Source organism: Dermochelys coriacea, chromosome 4, assembly GCF_009764565.3.
Source record: "Dermochelys coriacea isolate rDerCor1 chromosome 4, rDerCor1.pri.v4, whole genome shotgun sequence".
NCBI classification, from domain to species: Eukaryota; Metazoa; Chordata; order Testudines; family Dermochelyidae; genus Dermochelys; species Dermochelys coriacea.
Window position 1 is genome coordinate 114,844,930 of NC_050071.1, and position 18,976 is coordinate 114,863,905.

The following is an 18,976-nucleotide window of genomic DNA, read 5'->3' on the forward strand; positions in this document are numbered from 1 at the left end:
CCGCTTCTTGTTCACAGTGAGCCACAAAGAAAATGTATTTTTAAACCTGTTGGTAAGTTGTTTGAAGCACATCTATGTTCTTGCATGTGAATTTTTTTCATACTTTGAGAAATTGAAGACACTTTTAGTTACTTAAGCAAAATACATAGCTGGCAGAGACACAAGTAAAATAACTAAAACTTCTTCCCATATAATGCTGATAAATCAAAAGGCATATCGCTCACCTCTGTTTCAATGAGAATGAAGCCAGTGTTTGAGCATTGATTATTCTAACTTTCCTTTCTTCGTTCTGTAGAAGGTATGATGTAGGCGTTTGTATGTATAAAATGTGAAAGTTATGATTTGACATGCATTAGAATGTTTTTGCACTCCAACATAAATGTTTTTAAAATTTTTATTCCATTTGTAAAATATGTTGGGGGTGAGGGGGAGGGAATGTTTCTTCACAGATGTGTTCTAGATTCTTGTAACAAAAGACCATGTCCTACTAAAAAGATTTACTTTGTGTTATGAAACATAGCTGCATATCTAGAGCAGAGGTACTAGGGGAATGCATCCGATGAAATGAGCTGTAGCTCACGAAAGCTTATGCTCAAATAAATTTTGTTAGTCTCTAAGGTGCCACAAGTACTCCTTTTCTTTTTGGGGTGTTAACAGGTTGTTTAGGACTGTATTGTTGCCCCTTGACCTGAGCAGTTAGCCAATATTCAGGGCCTTGCCAGGTTGTTTCCATTAGGAGGAGAAATTGATTGATTGAGGCGAGTATTTCTTTAATGCAGTCCAATTTATTTACAAAGAATGTATGCGAAGTTCTGTTTCTCTGAACCAGTATCAGGTTTACAGTGGCACCATGCGCTGTGTCCTGAGGCCCCACCAGCCTGCTGGCTCCTCTCTGCCTCCTGGTCCCTCCCCCGCCCACTTATTGCTCCTGTTGGCTTGCAGGCCGGCCAAGGGCTCCTCTCCATCCCTGGGTCAGACGCCAGTGCAGCTTTGGCTCCAGGTGGTCACTGCTGCCCACCATCTGTGGGGGCCTCCACCTGCCTCTGACCCCGGAGCCGAGCTGCCTGGGACAGATGGAGAAGCCGGGCCAGTGCGGGGGCAGGGGTGACGGATGCAGAGGGGGGCTTGGCACTTGGCTGGGCCCCTCCCCATAGGGTGACCTAACTTCCCAGCCAGGGACTCACTAAAGCCACCCTGCACAGGGCTCACCAGAGACGCCACCACCCAGGGCTGACCCTCCCACTGGGCTAAAAGCCAGAGCCCCGTGCTGTCCAGCTGGGGCTGCTGCTCCTTTTCCTACCCGCCCCCTACTCCACGCTGCTGGGGGCTGGAGGCAGACACCCTCCCCCCCACCCCCCAAGCCCATATGCCACTTGCTGGGGCTCACTGCCCCACCCCAGCTCTACATGCTGCTGCCTGGGGCTGGAGCTGACCCCCAACCCTGCGCACTCTGCTACCCGGGACTGGGAATGACCCTGAGCCCTGCTGTCCAGCACCGCAGATATACAGAAAAAGGAGCAATGGTCTCAAGTTGCAGTGGAGGAGGTCTAGGTTGGATATTCGGAAACACTATTTCACTAGGAGGGTGGTGAAGCACTGGAATGGGTTACCTAGGGAGGTGGTGGAATCTCCATCCTTTAAGGTTTTTAAGACCCGGCTTGACAAAGCTGTGGCTGGGATGATTTAGTTGGTGTTGGTCCTGCTTTGAGCCGGGGATTGGACTAGATGATCTCCTGAGGTCCCTTCCAGCCCTAATATTCTGTGATTCTGTGTCACCTGAAAGTGAGAACAGGTATTCGCATGGCACTGTTGTAGCTAGTGTCTCATGATATTTACATGCCAGATGCACTAGTGTCATGTCCCTTCATGCTTCAACCACCATTCAGAGGACATGCATCCATGGGATGGATCACTTGATAACTACCTGTTCTGTTCATTCCCTTTGGGGAACCTGGCATTGGCCACTGTGAGAAGACAGGATACTGGGCTAGATGGACCATTGGTCTGACCCAGTATGGCCATTCTTATGTAATGTTCATGCTGATGATGGGTTCTGCTCCATAACAATCCAAAGCAATGCGGACTGACACATGTTCATTTTCATCATCTGAGTCAGATGCCACGAGCAGGAGGTTGATTTTCTTTTTTGGTGCTTTGGGTTCTGTAGTTTCCGCATTAGAGAGTTGCACTTTTAAGACTTTTTTTGAAAGCATGCTCCCTACCTCGTCCCTATCAGATTTTGGAAGGCACTTCAGATTCTTAAACCTTTGGTCGAGTACTGTAGCTATCTTTAGAAATTTCACATTGTTACCTTCTTTGCATTTTGTCAGATCTGCAATGAAAGTGTTCTTAAAATGAACATGTGCTGGGTCATCATCTGAGACTACCATAACATAAAATATGGCAGAATGCAGGTAAAATAGAGCCGGAAACATACAGTTCTCCCCCAAGGAGTTCAGTCACACACTTAATTAACGCTTTCTTTTTTTAATGAGTGTCAACAGTATGGAAGCATGTCCTCTGGAATGGTGGCCGAAGCATGAAGGGGCATACAGATGTTTAGCATATCTGGCATGTAAATACCTTGCAATGCCGGCTACAGAAGTCCCACACAAACACTTGTTCTTGCTTTCTGGTGACATTGTAAATAAGAAGTGGGCAGCATTATCTCCCATAAATGTAAACAAACTTGCTTGTCTTAGTGATTGGCTGAATGCGAAGTAGGACTGAGTGGACTTGTAGGCTCTAAAGTTTTTTGCATTGTTTTTTGTTTTGGTTTTTTTTGTGGTGTTTTGTAACAAAAAAAATCTACATTTGTAAGTTGCACTTTCTTGATAGAGATTGCACAACAGTACTTATATGAGGTGAACTGAAAAATGCTTTATCACTTTTACAGTTCAAATATTTGTAATAATAATAATAATAATAATATAAAGTGAGCAGTGTACACTTTGTATTCTGTGTCATTGAGATCAGTATATTTGAAAATGCAAAAAAATCCCAAAAATGTAATTTAAATTGGTATTTATTGTTTAACAATGCAATTAGAACTGCGATTGACCGATTAATTTTTTTAATTTTTTTTAATCGTGTGAGTTAACTGCAATTAATCAACAGCCCTTGTTTAAACGATCTTAAAACTTCTGATAATCATTCATAAACGTAATACCTAATTGCCTTGCTCAATATTGTTGTTTCGTATATTACCAAAAAAAAATGTAAGATTTAAGCTAGCTGGATTTAAAAAACACATTCATTTTAAAATGAATCAACAGAAAGAAAACTGACATGACATCAGCATCTTTCATTGTTAAATTGAATGTTAAAACTACAGTATATGTGTCTTAAAATGCCATTATCTTATGTTGAAAGCTAATATTCCTTGTGGCTTGCCTGTCATGTTTCATGCTTGTCTTCATGGCTTGCCTTTCTCCATATACAATATGGCTGAAATGAATGAGCATTTTAACTTGGTGTATGTAGAATATAATTTTTCTTTTATGGACTGGTAATGATGTACTCCCACAATGCTTGCCTTTTCAGATATCAAAAATTTGTTGGACTTCATTGGTTCAAATATCACTAGCTTCACTGAAATGCTTCCTGTTCAGAAGGTTCTAGCTGATTTAACAATATATCTTACTCAGAGTGAGGCATATGTTCAAGATTATTTCCCAGTAGTGGAACAGTATGATTTCTACAGGTAGGTACATATTACTTAAGCAATATGGAGGGGAATAGGGGGAGGGGAACGCTGTCTAGGAATATTTTGACACAATTATTTGTTGTTGTCAGGACAATAAAAGTGTGATTGCTGAGCGACAGTGCAGTCTTGATGCTATTGTGAAGTTGTTATAATTTATTGTTTGTCTGGTGGTAGAGGCCCTGTCAGGATTTTTCTGGGCACTCTACAAGCATAAAGTTGGCCCCAGTCTACACTACGGGGTTAGTTCAAATTTATCCGCGTTAGGTCGATTTTAAAATGAATGCATCTACACAACCAACCCCGTTCCATTGACCTAAAGGTCTCTTAAAATCAACTTCCGTACTCCTCCCCTGCGAGGGGAATAGCGGTAAAATTGATCTTGCTTGGTCGAATTTTGGGTAGTGCTGATGCAATTCGACGGTATTGGCCTCCGGGAGCTATCCCAGAGTGCTTCAATGTGACCGTTCTGGACAGCACTTTGAACTCCGATGCACTAGCCAAGTACACAGTAAAAGCCCCGGGAAATTTTGAATTTAATTTCCTGTTTGGTCGGCGTGGCGAGCTTTGCAGTCCCCACAGAATCGCCAACGAGTTCCAGCATGGACCAAAAGGGAGACCCTAGATCTGATGATGTATGGGGAGAAGAATCTGTGCAGGCCAAACTCCAGTCAAAAAGAAGAAATGCTAATATATATATGCCAAAATCACACAGGGCATGGTGGAGAGAGGCTACCACAGGAACACGCAGCAGTGCCGCGTGAAAGTTAAGGAACTCGGGCAAGCCTACCAAAAGACAAAGGAGGCAAACGGTCGCTCTGGGTCAGAGCCCCATATATGCCACTTCTGTGATCAGCTGCATGGCATCCTGGGGGGGACTGTACCATTACCCCACCACTGTCCATGGACACCTGCAAGGGGGGAATCTCATGTAACAAGGAGGAGGATTTTGTGGATGAGGAAGAGGAGGAGAATGTGCAGCAGGCAAGCGATGAATCCGTTCTCCCCAGCAGCCAGGAGCTTTTCATCACCCTGGAGCCAATACTCTCCCAAGGCGGGATCCCCAACCCTGAAGCTGGAGAAGACAGCTCTGGTGAGTGCACATTTGTAACTACAGTACAGGGTTTAAAAGCAATAGTGTTTAATGTTTGATTTGCCCTGAAGAATTGGGATGCATTCGCAGCCAGTACAGCTACTGGAAAGTCTGTTAATGTGTCTGGGGATGGAGCGGGAATCCTCTAGGGACATCTCCAAGAAGCTCTCCTGACGGTACTCTGAAAGCCTTTGCAGAAGGTTTCTGGGGAGGACTGCCTTATTTCGTCCTCCACGGTAGGACACTTTAGCATGCCTAGCAAGTAGTCTGGAATCATTGCAGCACAAAGCATGGCAACAAATGGTCCTGGGTTTTGGTTGCATTCAAGCAACATTCAGTCTTTATCTTTCTGTGTTAGCCTCAGGAGAGAGATATCATTCATGGTCACCTGCTTGAAATAGTGGAATTTTTGTAAGGGAAAAGTAAAAGGACCCTGTTCATGCTGGGTTGTTCGCGCTTAGCTAAAAGGGATCATCCTGGAGAATAGCCACACGGTGGTGGGAGGGGTGAAGGGATCATCCCAGAGAATAGCCCTGCGTTGAGGTGGGGGAGGTACGTGCTGCACGTCCACCCGAAAACCGCAGCCCCTCCTTTCAAATGTGAAACCCAACCGGCATTGCTTGCTATGGGAAAGAATGGCATTGCCGTTTGAAACCATTCCCACATGTTATGAAGGCGGAAGAAGCCAACCCTTCATACCAAAAGGTTTACCATGGCTGCCTGGAAACTGAATTCTGTTGCCAAGTCGTTTGTGATGTGTCAGCGTACTGGCAGGTGCTCGATATAAAAGGCAAAATGCCACCTTGTACCTAAAGCACATGTGCTGTCTGCTGTGAATTGCTTGATTCACTGTGAAAGAGTCTCCCTTTTGTTCTCAGAAATGTATCATCTTAAATTTTACTCTCCTTTTTTATCTCCTCCCAGGTTCAAGTGTTTCTGTGCTCCCCCTATCACCTCTGTTCCTGAGGTTATCGCAGATTAGAAGGTGAAAAAAAAGCACTTGTGATGACATGTTTTCTGAGCTCGTGCAGTCCTCCTGCACTGATAGGGCACAGCTTAATGCGTGGAGGCATTCAGTGGCAGAGGCCAGGAAAGTATTAAGTGAGCATGAAGAGCAGAGGCAGGAGGCAATGCTGAGGCTAATGGGGGAGCAAACGGACATGATGAAGCATCTGTTGGAGCTGTAGGAAAGCCAACAAGAGCACAGACCCCCGCTGCATCCACTGTATAACCGTCTGCCCTCCTCCCCAGGTTCCATATCCTCCTCTCCCAGATGCGCAAGAATGCGAGGGGGGAGGCTCCGGGCACCCAGCCACTCCACTCCAGAAGATGGCCCAAGCAACTGAAGACTGTCATTCAAACAGTTTTGATTTGTAGTGTGGCTACAATAAGCAATGTAGCCTTGTCCTTCCCTCCTCCCGCACCCCACCCCACCCGGGCTACCTTGTCAGTTATCTCACTTTTTTTAATTAATAAAGAAAGAATGCATGGTTTCAAAACAATAGTTACTTTATTTCCTTTGCCAACTGTGATTGAAGGGGGGGGGAGGGTGGTTGGCTTACAGGGAATTAAAATCAACAAAAGGAGCGGGTTTGCAGCAAGGAGAAACGCACACAGCTGTCATATTGTAGCCTGGCCAGTCATGAAACTGGCTTTCAAAGCCTCTCTGATGCACAGCGCACCTAGCTGTGCTCTTCTAATCGCCCTGGTGTGTGGCTGCTCAAAATCAGCCACCAGGCGATTTGCCTCAACCTCCCACCCTGCCATAAATGTCTCCCCCTTACTCTCACAGATATTGTGGAACACACAGCAAGCAGCAATAACAATGGGAATGTTGGTTGCGCTGAGGTCGAACCTAGTCAGCAAACAGCACCAACAAGCTTTTAAACATCCAAAAGCATATTCTACCACCATTCTGCACTTGCTCAGCCTATAGTTGAACTGCTCCTTACTACTGTCCAGGCTGCCTGTGTATGGTTTCATGAGCCATGGGAGTAAGGGGTAGGTCCCCAAGGATAACTATTGGCATTTCAACATCCCCAGTGGTAATTTTCTGGTCTGGGAAGTAAGTCCCTTCTTCCAACTGCTCAAACACCCCTGAGTTCCTAAAGATGCGAGCATCATGCACCTTTCCCTGCCATCCCACGTTGATGTCAGTGAAATGTCCCTTGTGATCTACCTGTGCTTGCATCACCATTGAGAAGTATCCCTTGCGGTTTATATACTGGTTGGCAAGGTGGTCCGGTGGCAAGATAGGGTAATGTGTTCCATCTGTTGCCCCACCACAATTAGGGAACCCCATTGCAGCAAAGCCATCCAGTATGACCTGCACATTTCCCAGAGTCACTACCCTTGTTAGCAGAATGTCAGTGATTGCATTGGCTACTTGGATCACAGCAGTCCCCACAGTAGACTTGCCCTCCAAATTGATTCCTGACTGACCGGTAGCAGTCAAGCATTGCAAGCTTCCACACGGCTATCGCCACTTGCTTTTCCACGGTCAGGGAAGCTCTCATCTTGGTATTCCGGCACTTCAGGGCGGGAGAAAGCAACTCACAAAGTTCAAGGAAAGTGGCCTTATGCATGTGAAAGTTTGACAGCCACTGTGAATCATCCCATACTCACAACATTATGTGGACCCACCAGTCAGTGCTTGTTTGCCGGGCTCAGAGTCTGTGTACCACTGTATCAACCAGTCCCACTGCCGCCATGATGTCCCAATTGCCACATCCCCACTGCCGCCATGATGTCCCAATTGCTTTCAGGAACGTCTGTGTCCATGTCCTCCTCATAATCGTCCTCGTGCTGGCATCTCTTGCCCAGTTCTGCGTACTCCAGGATAATGCGTGAGGTGTTTTTCGATGCTTACAACGGCAGCGGTGAGCTGAGCATGCTCCATGCTTGCCGTGGTCTGGCGTCTGCATGGGTAACCCAGGAAAAAAGGCGCAAAATGATTGTCTGCCATTGCTTTCATGGAGAGAGGGAGGGGCGACTGACGACATGTACCCAAAACCACCCTCGACATTGTTTTTGCCCCATCAGGCATTGGGAGCTTAACCAAGAATTCCAATGGTCAGCGGAGACTGCGGGAACTGTAGGATAGCTACCCACAGTGCTCCGCTCTGTAAGTCGATGCTAGCCACGGTATTGAGGACACATTCTGCTGACTTAATGCACTTAGTGGGGACATACACAATCGACTGTATAAAATTGATTGATTTCTTAAAAATCGACTTCTATAAAATTGACCTAATTTTGTAGTGTAGACATACCCTAAGACAGTTTCTGCTCTGAAGAACTTAGTCTGTTAAGACAAGACAAAGGGAGGGGATAAGGGATGTAACATACAAGCAGGATGATGGTTTGCAAATATCACGTTAGTTCCACAGTTTTCTTTTTGGTTAGCTGTGAAATTTTTTTTTGTATTTATTGGGGGGGGATATTTTGTTTTGTGCATCAAATGTCTTGTAGGGCAAGAGTGAGAAAGAAGGGGAGATGGGAGGGAGAGAAATCTGAGTAAATGAAAGGAAGGATGGAGAGAGGTCTGGAAGGTGTTGGAGTGGAGTAGTGTTGGATAAATTCTACATATGTAGGTAGATTGAGCAGAGTTACTCTGTTATGAGTAAGAAGGAAAGAATATTTTGGTAGGAATTAGGGTTAATCTTGCATTTCCCTGATTATATGCCATTTAACTGTGTGCTTTTGTAATTGCAGCAATACATTGCAAAGTGCCAAATTGTGCACTTTTACCATAGGTTTTAACCCCAACAATCTAAAAACAAAATTGTTCTGCAACATTCAGACATGAAGTAATGTGTGTATTTTCAGACAAGTAAACTTTACAAGAGCAATTGGAAATTTTATAACACATCCACACTCACAGATTTTTTTTATTTGATTTTTGCACAGCTCCATTTATAACCCATTTGAGATGGGTCTCTTCTGAATTATTGGTCACCCTGCATAATATTTTTACCCTATAATCTCTTTGATATTTCTTCTTTAATATGCATGATTGATTTTTGGGACTATGGTGTGCCATACATATTAATCTTGTATCTGTCTATATTGATTCATTAGATGGTTGGGTTGTCTAATTCTCTGCTGCATGGTGATTCTGATCCTGGTCTTTTACTGTCTTGGACTATTATGTGGAACTTGCGGTTATGATAAACATGCTTCTCCAACAACCAGAGGCTGTATCTCAAACACTGGTGGCAATTTCCTTATGGCGTGAGTTTTTAAAAATTAAAAATATAAGTTAAATATTACACAAACATCTCTTGCAGTTATGTACTGTATTGTGGAAAGTATATATTTTGAAGTGCAGTGGCTTTATTACCTGGCTACATATATATGCTGGCCAACTGAAGGTGGGGACGATAGATTTTTAAGATGAAAATACAGATTAAATGTTTGGAAACTAAGTGCCTCAGTGGAAGCAAGTTCTAGCCTTGGGATGCTTTAAAAGCTGTTAGGCTGGCATTGATGTACAGTAATTCCTTTACTAGAGGATCATGTGAGAAGATAAACTATGTGAATCTATTGTAGTCAGAGCATTGTGGCTAACAAACATCCATTTAAACCAACTTGGGTATTGCAAAATTGGGACATATGTTAAATTATTTAGACTATAAAGGGAATCTGTAGTTTTCCTCTAAAAATAATATATATGGAACATATTTTTAAACATGGTTTGGGCTCCAAAAGAAAGATACGATCTGCTGCATCAGAAGAATAAGGGAATATGGCCTATTTCTGTCTGATTGCTGAGGGCTTTTTTCTGTGGGCAATAATGATCCTTAGGGATCCTAGCATTGGATTTAATCCATCCCTCTTGCTAAGGAGGGCTGGAACTTGCACAACCACTTTTGAAGACTAAAGGCTTCATTTTTAAAAAAAAAAATTAAAGGCAATGCTCTCACTCTTGACAGAGGCAATATGCTCCACTTCCAACCTAAGAAAGGAGCGAGCCTGCTTGTCTCAGTCTCTCTGATCCCTAGTGTGCTTTATTCTACTCCCATTTCAAAGTGGGCTAAATTAAGTCCACTCTGCACACAACAGAGTCCACGCAGCCATGTAGTGCCTGGCAGGCTAATGTGATGTAGATTTATACCCCAGATTGCCACAAACTAAATGTCCATAAAAACAATTCAGTGGTCCCCAAACTTTTGAGGGTTTGCATCCTCCCCCCTCCGTCCCAGGGTGGGGGACGTGGACAGTGGTAACAGGGGTGGGGGGGGGTCTGGGAGCGGAGTCAGGCTGGGGAGGGAGGCAGAGCAGTGGTGGGGGTGGAGACTTTCCCACACCCTCCCCCCCCGGGAGGGCTAGCCCAAGCTGCTGCACTGCACACCCCCCCCGAACATTCTTCCGCATGTCCCATAATTTGGGGACCTCTCCCCTGCCTTAGTTTGATGCAGGGCTACTGGGAACAGTCTTTGCCTCTTCTTGGTAATTGCTACAGTTACTGAATTTTGGCTTAGCTCCTGCATGCACTTCAATGTTCTTAAATTCTCACTAAATTTTTTTTTTCTTTCCTTTTTTCAGTGGAGTAGGATTCAGTTTCCTTTTCTCCTGGGTGCTGATGATTATAGTGGTCATCACCTTTGTTACAGGTGGAAATGTAGAAAAACTGGTCTGTGAACCCTATGAAGACAGGACTTTGTTCAAGGTGAAGTTGTTCATATTCAAAATATTAAACAAAACCAAACAAAAAAAATTCCAAACCCACAAGTCTTTAAGATGTTTGTAAATTTTTGTGCCGATTTGGCATTTTCGATGACACACATCAGTCATGATAATATGGGACTATTAGTGTCCACTCTGGTGGAGAGGCTCATCCTCTTCTTGGTTGAATCTGCAGCTGAGAATGGTAATGCAAATACTGTCTGCATACCCCTGAACGTAAATCTCCCTGAAGCTCAGCAACCCATGATAACATGTGGAGCTACAATTTGCACTTTCTGCTCCTGACAGATCATTGGGTCTGGTGTGTCCGCTTCTTTTTCCATCAGCAAATGATAACCTCTGAGGGTGAGACATACATGTGTGTGTTGAAGGCTCTCATAAACAAATGCAGCCAGGAATTTAGAAATGTAGAATTATGATAAATAATTTCAGTGCACTTTGTTCTAGGTTTTGGATACTCCCTACTTACTGAATCAACATTGGCGAAGCTACCTTTCTGCCGTCGTGCTTAAAAATCCAGATATTAATTTGACCTTTGAAAAAGTTTACAGGTACAAAAAAAATAAAATCTTGGCCAGGATTTACTGCTGTTTCCATGCATTGCTTTTTGTGATTCCTGGTGTCTTCATTGCCAGCAATTTTCATATTCTAGATTTCCAGCACCAAAAATTGCCTATCTACTGTATAAGGTGACCCCCTAATTTCCTAGTGAATCACTAGCAAAAATGAGTGACCCACATATAAACCAGTTATTATAGGTAGTCTTAGTATAATACAATTGAACAAAAGCAGCTGTCCTTGTGAAAAGCTGTTTTGTGTATTTTACAGCATCAAAGAATCTTTAAGCAAATTGTTAAATATTGTCCTTCCCATAGCTTGACATCCAAAAGCTATGGCTAGAAATCTATAAAAATTGACTACCCTAAAATGTGCTGGCATTGTTAATCATTTTAAAAAAAATAGCAGCAAAGTTGGTTTTCAAATTGATATATACATTATTTATTTTCATAGTGACTGCAAAGAAAACAAAGGAATTTATACTACACTTCACCTAGAAAATCTCTTCAATATCAATGAGTTTCTAAACATTAGCATGGTAAGTAAAGGAAGTTTGTGATTGTGATCCTAATTTTGGAGTGTGTGGAGGGAGATTGTAGTTGTCAGCTAACCTTTTCAGGTGTTCTTGAACACATTTAAAATAGGTGGTTTTGCGGGAGGGGTTGTCCATTCCTATATTCTCCAACAGTCAAACCTGGTTAAGCTGGGAGAAAGTGTCTTATTTTTAGTAAATAACTTTGTAGAATTCTTCCATTCAGGGCCTTCATGGGCATGGAGAGCTCTATGCATGGGATTACTTTCTTACTTATTTATAAGTAAGGCTAAGATTTTTGTCAGATATTTTTTAGTAAAAGTCATGGACCGGTCACAGGCAATAAAGAAAAATTCACAGAAACCAGTGACTGGTCCCTGACTTTGACTAAAACTGTCCATGATAAAATGGGAAGTGGCTGGGCAGATGCTGGTTGGCTGGGAGTTCCATGGGCCACGCCCCCTCCCCACAGTGGTGGGGAGCTGCTGGGGTCCCCATGTCAGCCATAGCACAGAGCCACAGAAATCCCCCTGCGACCAGTGGCGGTGGCTGCAGGGAGCTGTAGGGAGTCCCCCCTGCCACCGGCAGCCACAGGAAGCTTGCAGCCAGGGCTGAAGTCACAGAGGTCTTTGGAAGTCATGGATTCTGTGAACTCCGTGACTAAATCGTAGCCTTATTTATAAGTAATAACATTGTTGGAGGTGGAATATAGCACGGGACGTGTTCGTGGCTTGTGATATTCCGGAGGTCAGATTAGATAGATATGGTAGTCCCTTCTGTTCTTAAACTGTGACCCTATTTTTTATTTTACATATATGAAGACCTCAAAGTCTAGCATTCTCCAGGAGATGCTGAGAATTCTTATTAGTTGCAGACAACATACAGTCTCACTCTTCATATTTCAAGCCCCTGTACTGACATGTTCAGTTTGGCAGGAACCAAAATTAAAGTTGGCCAAAGAAATGAATTGCTGTCCTCTATGCTCCCCACAACCCATGTCAAAACTTGTATTATTTGAGAGAGGAAAAAATTATTTCTCCCAGCTTGGTTTCTAGAATTGGCCAAGGTTAATTGGATATCATTACTAATCATCAGCTGTACTAATTTGTATTGCAGTAGCTTCTAGAGGCCTCAACTAAGATTAGTGCCCCATTATGATAGACATTGAGCCTACGCATAGCTAGAGACTGTCCCTGCCCCAAAGAGTATACAAACAATAGACAAGACAGAGGATGGAGAAGAAATGAAGGCACAAAGACATGAAATGACTTGCCCAAGGTGTCTCAGGAATCCTGTGAAATAGAACTCTGATCTCCTGCATCCCAGTCCAACGCCCTGTCTGCCTGACGGCACAAATCAGTGCGGTACTTGTCTTCCATTACATAATAAGCTGGGGTCTTTCTGTTACCTTGATAAATTGTTAGAGGATCTTTTCTGATCAATTGGTGACCACTTTACCCAATTATGGTATAAAATTTCTGTCAGGGCTGATAAGATGCTAGAGCCCTATGTTCTCTAGATCTACCATACCGTCTGTGGCATAGCCTGGCCATTTTAAGACTGCTTTATCTGAAGAAACACATTTTCCTGCATTTTATCCCACTATTTGTTCTGCATGGAAATTGGACCCTCCTGAAGGAAGCATTGAAATAACTCATGAAAATAGAGTAATCTGTAAAGGAGCTGAAAGGATGCAACGACGGGTTAGGATATTGCAAGTATGGGGATGCTGCAGGGAAAGAAAGAATCAGACCTACTATATGTCCATATTAATTGAACTTCCACTGGTATAATTGGGAGCAGAATTTGATCACTGAATTTCTATGTGCTTTAAGTGACATGAGTGATAAGTCAACAGGAGCAAGTGATTTCAAGTGGGGAGTGCCTTATCACAGGAAGAATATGGACTCAGTGAGAACTGCTTCTTGTCTTTTTCTCCCCCCCATCCCAGTATACAGAAGATGTATCACTGAAAATTGAACATATTAATGTAAATCTTAGCAATATAGTTTTGCTGGATGAAATCGGAAAGCGGAACCTTTTGGATTTCAGTTCTTCAGGAATAGATGGAATAAACTTCGCAGCATATTTGACAGAGGTAAGATAATGGTAATCTCAACTCTGGGAGGTCATGCACATCTGGAAGAAAATATAGCAGTATATGTTTGTCTTAACAAGCAAAACAGATTAAAGGCTGGTTCCATATGTGTGTGTGTGGCTTTTATGGATACAATAAATTGGACAAAAACACTTGAACAAGAAGGCTTCTTAGGATTAGGTCCATAAATAACTTAACATTTAGGGAAAGGGCTACGTTTATGTATTAGCAGTGCCATAATTTTAAAGTAAATGTAAAGCAGTAGTAATGAGAATTAAAATGTTGCTTGTATCTTGTTTAGATCAATAAAAGTGTTACCAAAGTGGATCTTTTATCATTTGCTAATGACTTGGAAGCAAGAGCGGACCAGTTGGTGAGTTTTATTTGAACAGTGCAAAGAATATAGACCTGATGGCTGTTCACTGCTAAACGTTGTTCTGTTTTCTGGCATGTTGTTTCATGTTGCAGTAATTTCCATACATTTTGTAGTTTACTCAGCATTTTTTCACAGTGAATATCCACTAGTCTGGATTTTGTATGTGTACAAAGTCATTGCTCCTCACTCATTCACTCACTCACCTTGCAATGTGGTATGTGGAGGTATATATGTAATTCTCATGTAATGTGTTTCATGTTACCCCTTTTCTGTATACCCCACACATATAATTTCTGCCTCTGTTGTCTTGGTTTTCATTTATTGTATTTAGTATTTATTACTGCTTTTTTAAAAGAAATTGGCAAGTCCTGCAAACTCCATTACGGTATTTCAGATAAGCACTGCTTATATTTTATGATCACAACTTAACGAGAAAACTGACCCAAATCATGGTGGGGAAAGGTCATTTGAATACATTGTCCAGTTATTATGCAGTGGATGTTGGCTTTTAGTAAAGGTTAGCTCCTAAAGGCCCTACCTGAGACTGAGGCTTCATTGTGCTAGGCACTGTACAAACACACAAAAGAGATGGTACCTGCCCTGACAGGCTTACAGTTGAAAGTTAGAAACAAAGGGTAGGAGGTGTGGGTACAGCATACAAGCAAATTAATCTGGGGAAGAACTGGCACAGCTTTTTAGGCTAATATTGCACATTTGGTTTTATATTTCCATACATAGATTCTTTTTTTAAAAAAATATGAAATAGAGTAGCCACCAAGCATAAAAGTGAGGGCAAAGCAAGGCAATCAGGTGTCCTATGCACCATGGCCCTACCATATGTATGCCCCTGTACAGTGACGGGGTTCTCCTCCTTGCAAAGAGGCAATGGCATGAGACCCCCTTCTGCATCCCAGGGTGGTAACAGGAGCTCCTTTTTCCCTGAGAGCGACAGGAGTAGCAACACAGTGCCCCAAATACTTACTCCAGCTTGTTGGGTATATGGGCCAGGCCTGCAGCCCTCTTCTCTTCTTACTACACATTATCTGTTTAGATGGTGTTGACTGTGGGGGGGGGAACCTCAGCACTGTGGTTTTGGAGTTAACACCCCATTAAGATGCATAGTGCAGGTCAAATCTTTCGTAGCTGTTGATTCAGGCTGTTTGCACACTTTGGCAGATATCAGTGATTTGGTTACACTGTTTGTTTTCAGCTTTTCTTTGTAATCATGAGAGCAAGAGACCTTTTTAATGAAAGCAGAGATTCTTCTGTCATCGCATGACTTTAGATGCCTTAAACATAGGTCTATACTGCCTTCATCCAGCCCCGGTAACTGTTAGGATTTCTTTTGTATTTTGGTGATGGCAAGATCAAGTTAGAACAAGGAAGTGGACAGAGTTCAAGGGTTCATGGGAATGGCTTCACACTAGGTTTAATTTACGACTCTGATTACATGTCAGTAATGTGATTCTTCATTGTGCTCTGAGATTTCCGTTGACTTTTCAGTGACTCTAGCTCTTTGTTCCTTTATTCACTTTCTCTTTAAAATGATGTTGCCTTAAATGAACCCTTTTTATGCAAAATTTAGGAGATGAATGGCTGCCCCCAGAGGATGTCGCATAGAAGCAACTAAAATGCATGTTATCTCTACTGTTTGTAGTGTCCATAAGCACAAGGCTACTGTATTTATCTTCATGAAAGTTATCCATTTAACAACTAAAGAATTGCATTCAAACAGAATGACTAAAGAGGGAATTTTCTGTGAGCTAAAGTGGGATACCTTGAACACACTCCCAAGTCAGAGCCTTCAAACATACTCTTTTCCCTGGACTTGCTCATGATAGGGGTTCTTTAATGGTAAATTCTACATCATCCATAAAATATAAGATGTTCTGTGACGCTATCTTTATTTTTTAAGTGGATGCTTTTAAAAAAAAAAAAAGAAAAGATCAAGTTAAAGAATGTAATGTAAAGTATACAGTAGTTAAATGCATTACTTGTCATTGTGAAAGTTTTCCCTCTGTGTGTATTTTACACTCCCTGGTGTAAAACACACTAAACTGAGTCATACCACATTTAAATGTGCAGACCTTAAACATCCTGAACATTTGTTGACCCTAAGATAGGAGAGTGTAAATATTCAAAGTGACATAGATGCACTTGGAAATGCCCCATGATGGAAGTTAGTATACACTACTAGTGTAATGGATGAGATCATTGATGGGACAGCATAACATGTTAGAATCTCTGAAGGGAAGCTAGATTGCTTTGAAATTGACACTAGCATCTATGGATGTAATGTTTATGATCCTGCGCTATTTTGGGTAACTGGATGTTTGGGGGAAGGGTGAAGTTTGGAGGACGGCAACATAGTTTTGTTTGTGGGAGATTTTATAAATGGGGACTTAACTTATCTGGGCAACTATAGTTCAGGAGCTCAACTAAACTACATTTGCTAAACTCTCTTGCCAGCAGCAGGTCTGCACATTAATCTGCCACACTTGAGGATGCAGAATGTTTTCTGACTGCTTATTGGCCCTTTAGTGCCACGTGAGGCTGAACATTTCACAGTCAACAGGAACGACAAGGATGTGGTATATGTGGCAGGTCCTAACTCCCACTCCTTCACCATCTGCTCTGGCAGCACAGCTATTTGGCATCTGCACAGTCTTCTGTTTTTGCCTCCCTATATCACTTCCCTTTAATAGTTGGGTTGGTTTTTTGACAGGCCTGAGGATTCACTCTCATAGAATCATAGAATATCAGGGTTGGAAGGGACCTCAGGAGATTATCTAGTCCAACCCCCTGCTCAAAGCAGGACCCATTCCCAATTTTTGCCCCCAGATCTCTAAATGGCACCCTTAAGGATTGAACTCACAACCCTGGGTTTAGCAGGTCAATGCTCAAACCACTGAGCTATCCTTGCCCCATAGTGTGTCCACAGTTAGCTGTCCCACCGAGGATCCTGAAGTGTCTCCCCCAGGACAGTTGAGCTCTAGGGCGGTTGATGGCTCTGGCTTCTGTTATTCCTGCTGTCTGAGTCCTGGAGTTCTCCAACCCCTTCAGGAATTGATTGACTGTTGCTTTTCCTTCCTACGTCCCTAGATAGCACAGATTCTGGGGCCATGTTTATATTCTAAAAAAGATCAGCTGCCAATATGTCTCTGCAATGATTGCAGCTGAACTGGTGCACAACATAGGTTTCTTATCTATGCTTACTCATTGCTCATGTTTGGCACTGGTTCTGCTGCACATAATGCTAACACCCATTTTCAGCCATGGTTCTTGGTGGTGTGGACAAAGCTTTAGATGAATGTGAATCACCTCCCTGTACAAGAAGCTGCTCATTGGCAGGGACTCCAGTTCTACCAGCCTGCCTGGAAAGATCAGGCCCCCGTCTCTTTTCCCACTTGTCCCGCTGAGAAACTTTGTTTGTGTGTTTGTTTGTTTGTTTGTTTGTTTGTTTGTACACCACTTGTTCTCTCTGCAGTGAGAGAGGAGAACAGGCTAAGGTTAAAAAAATATTCTCGGGCCTATTCATCCAGCATGAGAGAGGAAAGTGAGATGATGTTCTCATTTTAGTCAAAGGATTGAGATTTGGGTGGGACAGAAAGGGTGACTTACTGGATGAACTAGATGACGAAGTATTCATATGTTCACTCTGTGATTTAAAAAACCCCGGCACCAAATCTCCTCCGGGCTCAGGCTGTGGGGCTATCAAATTGCAATGGAGATGTTCTGGCTTGGGCTGGATCCTGGGTTCTGAGACCCATGTGATTCCATGAGTGGCCAATATTCTGCTTTAGTTCCAAGAAAAGCTACCTGAATAGGAGCAAGGTAACTTTTTCAGGTCCCCAGAATGAGATCCACAGTGTATCAGCTAATGCCCCTCTAATTAGTGCTGCCCTAGACTCTGTGATACAGTTAAGCTGAGTCATACCACATTTAAATGTGCAGACCTTAAACATCCTGAACATTTGTTGACCCTAAGATAGGAGAGTGTAAATATTCAAAGTGACATAGATGCACTTGGAAATGCCCCATGATGGGAGTTAGTATACTGGGGAACATCTGTGGGTATGCATGATATCAATGGGCTTTAAGTGTGCAGGCCATACTAGTAGTTGTGCTAATTGCATTGATTTGAAAGGTTAATGATCTTGGTTAGGCAGTTGGGAATGAGAAGAGATGTATATTAAATATAGGCTTCAATTAAGCCTTAGAAAGGATTCTACAGCTTCACAGTGGGGAACTTTGGGAGCAAAGGGGCATGTTTAGGCCTGACAGAAGCCTGCTGTGGATATTAAGACTCTGTTCTGATAACATTTAACAGCATAGATGTAAGAAGAACTGTGTATGTGTAACAGGTTTCAGAGTAGCAGCCGTGTTAGTCTGTATTCGCAAAAAGAAAAGGAGTATTTGTGGCACCTTAGAGACTAACAAATTTATTTGAGCATAAGCTTTCATGAGCTACAGCTCACTTCATCGGATGCATTCGGTGGAAAATAATCTCCCCACTGTATTTTCCATCAAATGCATCCGATGAAGTGAGCTGTAGCTCACGAAAGCTTATGCTCAAATAAATTTTAGTCTCTAAGGTGCCACAAGTACACATACACAAAAAAGAAAAGGAGTAAGAAATTGCGGAGTAATCGTGTTTTTGAGAACAAGAAAAGATAAAGTAACTAAAAAGCTAGAAAAGACTGGTTTGAACTAAAACTAAACCTGTACTGACTGGGTAGGAGAGTTCTCATGGAAATGAGAAGCTAATACATGATGTATAAGGAAAGATACCAAGAAGTTATAAATAAGTGTGTGTCACAAAAGGTGGGTGAAGTAAGTAATTGCTATTTGCTGAGTGTTTTGCCTTAATAGTTGTTAGACCCATGTGTTAAGTGAACCGCAATCCTACGCCATCTCTCTCATCTCAG

General features: G+C 42.7%; 1 protein-coding gene and 1 long non-coding RNA gene across 18 annotated transcripts in view; both read left to right on the forward strand.

The window, feature by feature from the left end:
* PROM1 (prominin 1) overlaps window positions 1-18,976 on the forward strand; it is a 104,999-nt gene that overhangs the window by 71,466 nt on the left and 14,557 nt on the right. For all 17 annotated transcript variants that reach the window (XR_005292613.2, XM_043514109.1, XM_038399832.2 and 14 more), the window contains 7 exons: window positions 3,544-3,703; window positions 8,877-9,029; window positions 10,344-10,467; window positions 10,932-11,035; window positions 11,496-11,580; window positions 13,526-13,672; window positions 13,974-14,045. Coding sequence is in view for 16 of the 17 variants with exons in the window: in XM_043514109.1 (XP_043370044.1) it covers window positions 3,544-3,703; window positions 8,877-9,029; window positions 10,344-10,467; window positions 10,932-11,035; window positions 11,496-11,580; window positions 13,526-13,672; window positions 13,974-14,045 (845 nt within the window). In the remaining variant the exon portion in view is untranslated. The remainder of the gene's footprint in view (window positions 1-3,543; window positions 3,704-8,876; window positions 9,030-10,343; window positions 10,468-10,931; window positions 11,036-11,495; window positions 11,581-13,525; window positions 13,673-13,973; window positions 14,046-18,976) is intronic.
* Window positions 4,746-5,782, forward strand: LOC122460104. Its single transcript, XR_006281189.1, has 2 exons — window positions 4,746-4,796; window positions 5,721-5,782. It is a non-coding gene; the product is annotated as an uncharacterized LOC122460104 (long non-coding RNA).